Source organism: Morone saxatilis, unplaced genomic scaffold (assembly GCF_004916995.1).
Source record: "Morone saxatilis isolate NCDOM2014 unplaced genomic scaffold, NCSU_SB_2.0 Contig16, whole genome shotgun sequence".
Classification (NCBI taxonomy): Eukaryota; Metazoa; Chordata; class Actinopteri; family Moronidae; genus Morone; species Morone saxatilis.
In genome coordinates, this window is record NW_023339718.1 from 20,838,263 (window position 1) to 20,849,762 (window position 11,500).

At 41.9% G+C, this 11,500-nt stretch overlaps 1 protein-coding gene across 1 annotated transcript in view; it reads left to right on the forward strand.

Moving 5' to 3' along the window:
• Positions 1–9,177: 9,177 nt before the first annotated feature.
• Positions 9,178–11,500, forward strand: part of si:ch211-251j10.3 (uncharacterized protein LOC799483 homolog) — a 38,361-nt gene continuing 36,038 nt past the window's right edge. Inside the window, exon 1 of the mRNA XM_035658336.1 lies at positions 9,178–9,556. Within this exon, the coding sequence (XP_035514229.1) occupies positions 9,461–9,556 (96 nt within the window). The 5' untranslated portion in view covers positions 9,178–9,460. The remainder of the gene's footprint in view (positions 9,557–11,500) is intronic.

Here is an 11,500-nt window from a genome sequence, read left to right on the forward strand (position 1 = left end):
CTCTCTCTCTCTCTCTGCCTGTATGTGATCAAACCGAGGTGCGTTCAGGTGGGTTTGTGCAGTAAATCCTCAGGTGATCAATACCTTTTCTAATGATGACCCTGCTGTACATATTTCCCCTCATCATAACCTTCCTCCCAGCTCTCTCTCTCTCTCTCTCTCTCTCTCTCTCTCTCTGCCCTGCTTAAAGCCAACCTCTCTCTCCCACTGTCTCTCAAGCTGCTATCAGGTTTTTAGAAACGCGCCCATGTGAAGGCATTTCAGCTGTGGAGTTTGGCGTTGGGAGTGATTTTGTTGTTTTGTTTTTAGTCTTTGGGAGTGTCACACATTACACATTAGGCCAAAATAGCAGCAGAATAACAGTGTGGTGAATTAGTGTTTTATTGTCTGTTGTTATTGTGAGGCTGCAACTGCCAGTAAATGATTTAAATGTATCTGCCCAGCATTTTTAGGATTTATTAGTTGATTGTTTTCGTCTATTAAACACTAATTAATGCCCGTCACAAGTTGCCAGAGCTCAAGGTGACACCTTCAGTATCATTGTTCTCTTTGACCAATTGTCCCAGAATCAAAGATATTCAGTCATAAAATAGAGAAATCCTCACATTGAGAAGCTTGAACCAATATGAGAAGATTTGGCTTATTGCCTTTCTAAATTGAATAACAATTTTCTGTTACAGCCGTAGTCTAAATTATATTTACTGTAGATTTCTGTACTGTCATGCTTTATATGTTTGTTTTTAAAACATTTGTGACAAACTCGAGCTTTATTTAATCTTTTATTTTATTTAAAGTGGATTCGGTTGTTCTTACAGCAGCACGGTCGAGAGGTCAGTTCTGTTAGAAACCAACCTGAAGAAACCTGTCAAAGTGATTTGTGTTGAAACGATGAGTTGACTGAATAAAAAATTGATCAGAAACAAATGATGACACTTCCTGTTTGGGCTGCTGAAACTAGCAAATCTTTCATCGTTATTTCTTCTTTTTTTTGTAGGATTTTATGTCATAGCGGTGTAGTTGCAGATTGAAACTCCCTCGCTTCATCCAAGTGGTGCGAGAGAGAAACTATGGTGGCCACAAAACGCACAAACCGTTCGGAGTTACTGCTGAAATATGTTCAGTTCAACATGGCAACCTGTCAACAAAGGGAACAGGTCCCCTTACAGAGGCTGCCATTTTGAACCGCCGTGTTTCTACAGTAGCCCAGAGTGGACAAACCAAATACTGGTTCTAGATAGGAGCGTTTTCTGTAAGGTTCTCTGCCACTGTAGTTCCTCCTACACACAATGAAAATACACACGCAATCTCACCGCGAGATAGCACTAAATCAGACAGACTGGTCCTTTAATCGACTGACAGAGAATCAACAGCTTTATTATTTGTACAGAGGGAGAATTAGCAGCTTTGCTCTCTCTTATCATTAGAAACTGACTCCCTTTGGGTGTTTGAACACTTGTTCAGACAAGATATTACGAGATGACACTTTTGCCTCTGGGAACTTGCAAAGAGTATGTCAAAGAGACATTTTCAAGACTAAACAATTAGTTCATTAATTGTGAAAAAACAACCAATGACTGAGAGTATGGTGTCGTTTTCTAAAAATAAACCTACTGGTGTTTGTTGCATCCTCAGGGCGTTCAGACTCATTAGCCTCAGTGTTATTCTCAGCTGCAGACCGGAAGCCCTCGAGGAAATATCCTTCAGTCAGTGGAGCTCATAACCTCTTCTGTCCAAGAACGGAGCGCGGGGGGGGGGGTTACTTCCTCTTGTTTGCCCCCACAGCTGCATCAGTGACCATAAACAAAAGCCGACACATCAACTGTATATCACAGCTTCAGAGATGTGAGGTGTGTCCGCTCAGGGCGAGGAGCAGAGGAGATGTCGGAGGAGATTTTAGGAAGATGATTCTCGTGTTGATGTCACCCCCCAGGGAAAGGCTTAGTCCAATAATCCATTAGTCACTCAGCAGGAAATGAATCAATTTTTGATTAATTGTTGAATATTGATTGATTCTTTGTATGTAGGAGTTTCTACCCCGCCAGTCCAAAGACATGCGGGTCAAGTGGAGTGGAAACTCTGAAGGTCCTGTAGGTGTGAATGTGTTTGTGTGTCAGTATGTGCTCAGTGACAGATGACCAGTATGTCCGAGGCATGCTCTGCATCTTGCCCAATGCATGCTGGGATACGCTGCTGCCTCCAATGACCCTGAACAGAATAAGTGGGTGTAGAAAATGGATGGATGGATGGATGAATTGTCAGGGAAGATAGAAGAAATCGTTGGTTTTAATAATTCCTAAATCATTTTGAGGTTTTCGGCTACATCTGAGAATATGAAATTTGTTTTTATTACACTTAATATTTACTTAATATTAGACTATATAGTTGTCCTTTATGTGCCTCATATATCATATCATATTGTCTGTTATTACATATTCAGTCTCTATATATTGTCATTTTCCTCTGCTTCTGTCTGCTCTCTGTACGACATCCTCCTGAGGCTTCTCCCTTTTTTCTCTTTAAAGGTTTTTTTTGTGGCGTTTTTCCTTTTCTGGTTCAAGGACAAAGGGTGTTAAACAGCTTGTAAAGCGCATTTGAGGCACATTTGTGATTTTTCTGGTTATCAAAGTTAACCTGGCATCATGTTGGGCTCTGCTAAGGCCCCAAGCGTGATCTGCATCACCTGAACAATCTCAGTGCAACGTGAGCTCAACCTGCGGACTGACCTCTGCAGCTAGAGTGCACTATAGCAATATAATAACAAGAGAAAGCTGATCTTTCCATTTGAATTCACTTCCACCCATGTCCGTGTGCTTCGGCACATTTGTGACACTTTGTCACCTCTTCATTTACATGGGAATGCAACTGAAAATATATAGACTGTGGTCATGGAAACGCTCCGATCATGTCTATAGTGCACCCTCGAGGACTGAGGTTTGTTGCCTGCCCCTCGCCTACCTGGCGTCGTCATTTGCGTTTGCATACTTGCTTCTACTTACTCGTCTGGGGCCTGAGACTTATGAGAGACACTTCTCATAATCTCCTACCGTTTCTGGACCAGTGGTTTTCAGCCTTAAAATGAAGTGATGTGTACTTGCAACCCCTCATCATGCGCTGCATATGTCTGTGAGTGTTGAGCAGTAACATCAGATAGATTTTCCTTGTTAACATTGAAATAGTTTTATGTAAATATTTTTTACATCCCTGTAGAATTATACCTCTGGTTGGGCTGCATGTAATGGTTGAAATCATCATCACAACTGTAATGGCTATTTTGCCATTTTAAATAAACAGCTTGCTCTGAATCAATTATTTGGACTACATGGCATAATATATATATATATATATAATATAGTTTTGCTAACATTTTAATTACTAAAATATAATTGTGTGTATGAGAACTATGACTCTTGTCCCTTATCCTATATATCATCTGGTAACCGCTCAGTTTTATGTTGTGAGCCCTTCAGGAGGTTTCTGAAACCACTGTTACAGATTCCTCTGAACATATTATATACTGTATATGATTTATGGCCTGTAGGGAAGAGGGCACGTTTTTCAAGCACACATCACACATCTGCTGGGCTGAAATCTGACATATTGAAGCTAAAAACATTCAAGCAGTAGTTTTACAGTGAAGTTTCAATACAAAAATGAAATATTTTTCTTGTAAACCAAGATTCATCACACTGTGAGGTTTATTCTAATGCACCTCAATAAGTAAAACATGATGAATCCATGTCAAAGGTCACCGCTGAGCTTTCTCTGAGGAGAGCAGGATGAGAGCGGCTGCTTCAGGATGTGAGGCTTCCCACTGCCTCTGTTTAAAGGGCCTATTTAACCCTCAGCGCACACACACACACACACTCACTCACTAGCTCTCAAGCACATCGCCCGGCTTTCACTGTAAACAACCTTTTCTTATTCTTCTTTTCTCCCCTCCATGTAAATCCTGTTTCCCCTCGCTGGTATTATTGATGTTTATCCTCTTTGGAAACATTTATTTGCCTTTTTCCCGCTATTGTAGGAATTGTAGATAAAGCTGTAAGCTTTTCTGCTGCCGCCACGGCGCTCCATTTTCTGCACAGCGCTCCAGAAACCACTCTGTTCTTGTAGCTTGACTTCACTCCAAGCATATCTGACTTCTTTGTCTGATGGAATGTGACAAGAATCAGACATTTTTTCTCCAGTTTTAAGTCCCGAGGGTTTTTCTTTTCCTTTTTTTTTTTTTCTTCAGAAGCATTAGTTATGTGTGTGTGCGTGCGTGTGTGGAAAAGGGCCTGCCCTTGAAATCTCTTGTCAGAAGCATTTTTGCACCGTGGAGGAGTGCATGAACAGTATTGCAAAAAGCAGGAGAGGTGTAACATTTCGACTTGTTGCAGAGTGTGTCCAAGTATTTCTCTGTCTCACTGTCCTACTCCGTTTGTTCAGTCAGCAAACGGCTCTAATTTGTTTTTCAAATATGCTCTTTAAGGCCAACTGTCCACGTTTGTAATTTCCAAGTGACCGGATCAGATTTGTGTGTGTAGACACTGTAATCATTTGCAGGCGTGCTCATGCTGACTGAAGGCAAGTTTTCCATCCAGAAACATGAAGTCTGGCTACTGCTCAGTCTGAATTTTTTCAAATTTTTTCCCCCATTTTCGAGATGTTTTTCCCTCTTCAGGATACAAAACAGCCTGTCTGTGCGAGAAGAGGCATGACATGTCTTCATCTGTCTGTCCTCTCTAATCTGACACATGAGGTGTGATTAAAAAGAACACTTGACATCTGATCAGAGGTGACTCACCTGCAGATGAATCACATTTTATTTTCAAGATCAGGTCAAATCTGATGTAAAAACATTGGCTCTCGTGATTTTTAGACTTGAAGAAAACATCTCCTACGTGTGTGACATTTTGCACAACAAAATGGATTTAAGCAGTCTGCCTGCATACGATATTATGATTTTAGGGGGTCACAATATATCAGCCGCACTATCAGTATCAGGCATTAGGAGCTTTAAAATAAATTGTTGGTATATTTTATATCAACATTATCACATAGATATAGCACATATATATCAGCACAAGCTTGAACATCTGTTCTAAGACAACTATTACTATCCAATTTCTAGTGGTTATTTTTAACCTGCTTTCCAAAAACCTGAAGGCAGCAGATCTTCATTTTCATACGTGCAAAAACTTTCTTTTTGCTTTATCAGCTTGTGACTGGAAATCTTTCAAGGTTCTTCCTGCTGCAGAAATCCATCTAACAACAATAATGTTACACCAAAGCAAATGTTACAAAGTTTTTTTAACATTTGAGTTAAAGTATTTGAACTCATTTCCCTCTGTGACTGCAATCAAAGTTTTATGTAGTGATCAGATAAGGATAGATATTAATAACACATTGAAGTGTTTATATCATTAGGGTTAGGAATAAGCTTTAATGAAAATACTATATACCGGAGGATGAACCTTTTTAGAGCTGAAACGATTAGTTGATTAATTGATTAGTTGATGGAGGGAAAACTTATTAAGCTTTTTGTTTCCTTTTTGTAAAAACCTCCTGGTTTCAACCTCCAATGTGAGTGTTTGCTGGTGATCTAGATTTCTGTGATATTAAATCAAATGAGTTTTTGGCTCAAAACAAACAATTTAAAGTTGTGAACTTTGTGACATTTTATGGACCAGACAATGGATAGAGGCAGTAATAACCCAGTGTGCAGTGCAATGCTGAGTCCTTACTGCAGAAGCTTGGGTTTGATTCCAACCCGTGGCCATTTGCTGCATGCCATCCCCCCTCTCTCTCTCTCTCTCTCTCTCTCTCCCCCACTTTTCCGTCTCTCTTCAGCTTCTCAAAAAAGGCCCAAAAAAAGCCCATATGACCTTAAAAAAAGAACCAATATCTGGCAGATTAGTAAATAACATAAACAACTATGTTCTTAATAATAATCAATTTGAATGTTTTTAATGTATCATAACATTAAACTTCTGACCTCAGAGACTTGGGCGGTTTCTCCACCAAAGCAGCTTTACAATAGAACAAAGCAACCAGCTGTGGTGACAAAAACACTAGATACAATCTGAGCTCAGCAAACACAGAGCTGCATGCTTCAACAGAGTCTGGCCAGAATGTGCGATGGCTTTCACATCCCTACTTCTTCAGACAGCCGCCTGGGATGTTGTCGATCTTCCTCTCGGTCGTGTGTTGACCTGAAGGGTGTTGTGGACACCGAAACTGTCACTAACCCCTCATCACCGTCTCGCAGCAGCATTTAACCAGACAAATGACACTGCGCGCTGCGAGCGGTAACGACAGGTTACAGTCACTTGTTGCAGATGAACTGACCTCTCACGTACCTGCAACGCCCGTCCTGTCTTTGTCTCAGGTCACAGGAAGCAGACCTGCAGGTTACAGTCCGGCTTCCTGTCCTGGCTTAGTATCTGTAGAGTAGGAAAGGAGGAGTGGAGGGGGGGGAGGGGGCTGGTCTTATACAGCCCTATGAAGAGCCGGCTTTGCCTCCCTGTTTCCATGACAACGGCTCTCCTACAGTATTCAGCCGTGGGACGGCCTCTGCATCTGAAAGCAGTTCCCAGTGGTGTCTCAGGCCCTCTCGCTCTTTTCCTTCAGCTGGGCTCTCTTCTTCTTCTACTGTCTCTGTGTTTTTGAAAGCAGCAGCACTTCATCTTCACTCGCTGCTGTACTTAAATTTTAACTCGACATTGAACAGCATTTGCATCTGAATCAGGGCTGAAGTCTGCCTTTGTTCTCTGTTTAAATTCCCCAAGACTACAAGCTCGGACTTGTAGCCAGCACATACTTAAAATATTTAGGCCGTCCTGTAAATATGCAAATAATAGCCAAGTGGAAGAAAGAAAAGCTTTAAAATGAGGAATGAGTGGGGACGGTGCTCTGTTGCTCATTTTGCAGGATTTATTTTTCAATGTATTTCCCCAGAAAACACAGTTAATAATTACACAGTGTGTAACAGTGTGGTTGTTGACACCCAGTTTAGTACATTTGCACGATGATGAAACACAAAAGGAAAGTGATCCAAGCAGCGTTGAAGAAAAAACAAACAACATGACTTTCGCAATAGGTGAGATAAGAAAAAAACCTCAGAGGCTTTCAAAAACAAAATACAGACACGTTTTCACAGCTCTGAGGCAGTGGTTTTTCCAGGTCAGAGCAAACTTACTTCCTTTCTATCACCGTTTCAGCCATTTGGGGTAAAAGCCGTGTGACCTACATACGCCTAGGTTGACTAGAGTTTGCAGGAGGCTGTTTGAGCCTTCAGGTTCGTGCTGCAAAGATGATGAAGAAAATATCAAAATGCCAACATGGAGTCCGGTTGGAGGAATGGATCTCTCTGGTGTGAGGGAACCCCTCACCCACACACAGCAGAGGTTTTTGTGGTTAGTTTACACATAGCAGGAATTTAATGCAAGTGTTGCAGTGTGTTTGCTGATGTGCAAAAAAGCTCATAGTTATGAAAGTTAATTGTTCCAGCGTAGTGCCCGTAGATAAGGACTTGAATCAAACTAGACTTTGCAAAGACTTTGGCTCATGATATACTTGTTTTTACAAATGGGTACGCATGGACAAAACAAGCAGAATCACGTACTTGTCTGTGTACTTTGAGTGTACCTGGAGGACTTTGATTCAGATTTTTCTACTTTTTTCTCATAAATAATAATACAAATAAATAATTTCTGATTGATAATATGTTATTACTTTAAAAATAATCTACAAATGAACTGTCGAATTAATAAATAACCAGCTAATTGGACCCTAGAAATGTCCTGTAAGAGTAGAGGTAGGACAGCTGACAGAACAACATAGATGAGCAGGCAGATTCACACAAACATCACTCGCACTCAGAAGTGTGACTTCTGCACATTTAAACTGTGACATTTTCATCATCATCATCAGCGGCGCTTAGTGATTCATCTTGAAAGCTTTAACATTTATGGCAAAAAAAAAACACCTGATGGTTGGGTAATTTCTCAATGGGGGAAAAAATGTCTGCAGGTTGCTTTGACCCAGTGCCGGACACAGCAAGCCCCTTTAAACGGTTCACTGTTGTACAGAATATTACATTCAGAACTGAAAAGGATACAAATGTTATTAACAATCATAGTAGTTCGGCAACCTCCATGGCTGGCAAATGAACTAAAAAAGCCCTTTTTTGCCACGTTTCATGTTACCACCAAACACTGAAGGGAATAGAGTGAAACGCTCGGCAGGAATGTGTTTTGAGTCAACTGTATGCTCATGCATGTGCGTCCTCATATGCGACTAGTGCACGAGAAACAAACTGGGCTCCGTAGCGCCGCGGGGTGCCTTTGAACAGGCTGTATTCACAGCGAACTAAATCTGATGTGACTCTAAAGCTAGCGTGGAAAGCAATCACTAAGATGTGGCTTCACAGACAGATAGGAGTAGGAGTGCCATCTAACAAATACCTACAGAAAAAGACATCACAGAACTGCCCACACTGTTTGACTGACAGTGGTCTCTGAGTCTGACAGGTGCAGTGCAGAAAACACAACAGCATTGACTTTTTAAACCGCATCAAAGATTGAATAACTCCACAGAAAGGAAGCATCACAGCAGCTGGAGGATTTTCAGACTTTTATCATCCCAACAGATATTCACAAAAGAAAACAATTTTCAGATGAGGGCTGGTAACCCGCCAGAACGTCTAGTTTCACATTTACCAGCGACATTAATGAGCGGGGAGGCTGATTCATACATCAGCCTCAGAAGCAGTCACCCTGCTTCATCTTTAATGGGCCTCGCACAGACAGTCTGGCACTACAGGAGCAGAACAGAGCCGGTCCTTCTCTCTTGATTAAATCGCTGCAGCATAATGAAGCAGAAGAGAGTCAGACGGCAACTCGGAACCCCTCTGTGTACCTGCTGCATTTCATTTGGCAAAGGTATTTTTTTTTTTGTCTGGCAGAGGCATACTGTTCCGTGGCAAGTCTGAGCACTTCAGCCTGAACGTTACAGAGAAGAGAGAAAGCAAACACGCTGCAGTCGTGGCATAACAGCTGAGTGTTTCTGAGCTGTTGGGCCATACCTCCAGAAGACGGAAAGACAAGAGAGCAGCTGCTGACAGTTAAGACGTTCCCTGGTGAGGGACGAAGGGAGGGGGGGGAGGAGAGGACGAAAGACGAGAAGAGGAAGAGGGAGGGAGGGAAACGAGGGTAGTGCGCGGTTGGTGGTGGCTGGGAAGGAGAGGAGGAGGAGGAGGAAGGAGGTGGAGGTGGAGGGCTTCGTCTTTTTTCTCTGAGACTGATTCCTTGCAGTCTTCGGTGAGAGGCTGAGCGAGCGAGCAGCCAGCTTGGGGAGTTCCTTCTCCATTTTTTTTTTCTTGTTTTTGTTTTTCTTTTTTTCTCATCATTTTTTTGTTGGTGTATGGTTGCTGTGCGAGCAGTCCAGCGGCGGCTCCTTGGTGCCTTCAGTGTGCAGCATGGAAACCAAGTCCCTGTTCAGCCTGCACAGAGCCCTCGCTCAACCCGTCAAGATGTGCATGTTCGATTTCCCCGTTACCATCCTGGACGACCTGGTGAGCTCCGACACCACGTCGCCTCACCGCAGAGAGCTGTGTGTGTGTGTGTGTGTGTGTGTGTACATGTTCATGCAGTATGTGTCTGTTTGAGACAGCGAATGCATTCATATAGGTTTATGTATGCATGTTTGTATGTACATGTTTCTGTGTGTGTGTGTGCGTGTTTATCTACAAGCACACATTTATTGTAACTGCGTGTGTGCAAGTGTGCGGATGTGTCCTCTACCTGTGAATGTGTTTTTGTGTAGATGTGTGTGTTTCTGTGCACTCATGAGGGACATACAGTATACTGCAGCGTACATTTAAGTATTTATGGTGTGAGTGTGTGTGTGTGTGTGTTTTTGTGTGTGGGCAAGTGGGTTGGTGTGTGTGTGTGTGTGAGCATTAAGTGCAATTTCAGCGGACAAAACACTATTCTATGAATAAAAATAGACAGCACCGTAATATTAAGGCATTTGTAGGAAGACCCCCACGTGTGTGTGTGTGTGTGTGTTTGTCCAGTGTCCCAATGTGCACTTGTGTGTTTCACAGTTTGTAGGTCTTCATGTATGTGTGTGTTTGTGTGTACATGTCAGTATATTGGTTCAGGCCTACAGCTGTATGTGTACAAATGTAAATGAATACTTTGTGAGTCCGTGATATATTTGTGTCATTTAGTGTAAACTTAATCACAGCTACAGCTTTGTATATTTGATCCAGAGTAGACAAGTAGATTTTGCTGCTTCTTTGTACTTGGTGTGTTTTGTTTCCTTTCCTTTCCCTGAGCAGTTTTGAAAACTTGGTAGCCCAGCAGGTTGTAGATTTAAATTGTAATTTTAGTTAAACACGCATGCATTTTTTGTTATCTTTTTCCTTCTCTGCTGTTCATCGGGTGACTTCTTGCCTCATCTTGACTCTCAGTTTGCCCTCAGGTGATTATGTTTGCCTGGATTCGTTTCTGGCTATCAGATCTCAGAAACTGTCCCCTCATGGCAGTGCGATGTCAGGTTCAGGTCAGGCTTCACATGGGAACATTATTTTTGTTTTTGGTATCTGCCCAGTTTGCCTAGCATTGTTCTTGCTCAGAAGAATTATTAGGGAAAAAAGATATGTTGGTGCTTGATGTGAACGGAGCCTTCAGTCAGTTGTGTATATTTCTGTGCGTGTCGGGCTGCCACTGCAACCAAACCCTGTACTCCCAGGCAACCGTCTCCCTGCAGAGGATGCAGTGCCGTTTGATATTTTGGCATGTTTAGTCGTGTCTATAATAATCCCACGCCGCCTAATGAATGTGTTCCTGTGTCAGCTTGTTAATAAGTTTTGAGACTGAAAACAACAGACAGATCTGCTGCTGTTGTGGGTGAACATTTGATTAATGTTGTTGATCAAAGCCCTTTCTTATTGGACACAGCCTGATATTAAACTTGCAGGGTTTTTTCCACAGTGCTTCGTTTTAAACTCTTCTGTGTGTGTGTGTTAATATTTTTGGGACTTTTAGATCATTACTGCTCCTGTTCTCGTGTCGCCGCTGAGCAGTTTTACTTTCATCTTCCATTTAAGTGACAAAGGTTTATAGATTTTTGAATAAAATGGACCTACCTACACCTTTATTCAGTGTTTAAGTACAGAAAGATGTCTGGGTTCCCTATAGAAATACATTTTAGCAGTCCAAATGAAAGTACATTACTTGGCCAAAAGTATGTGGACAACCTTGTGCACTAAGTGTACTTAAGGTCCAGGGCTGTTTTTCATGTTTTGAGGCCTAGTTAGTCCCAATTGCCCATCATCTTAGGGCTACAGCATACAGATAAATAATGATCATCATTCATGCCAACAGTTTGTATTTGTGCCTTTCTCGTTTCAACATGACCGTGTCCGTATGCACAAAGCCTGGTTCGTAAAGAAATGCATAGAGCCCTGACCTAAACCCTATTCAACACCTATGTAACCTATATAACTATA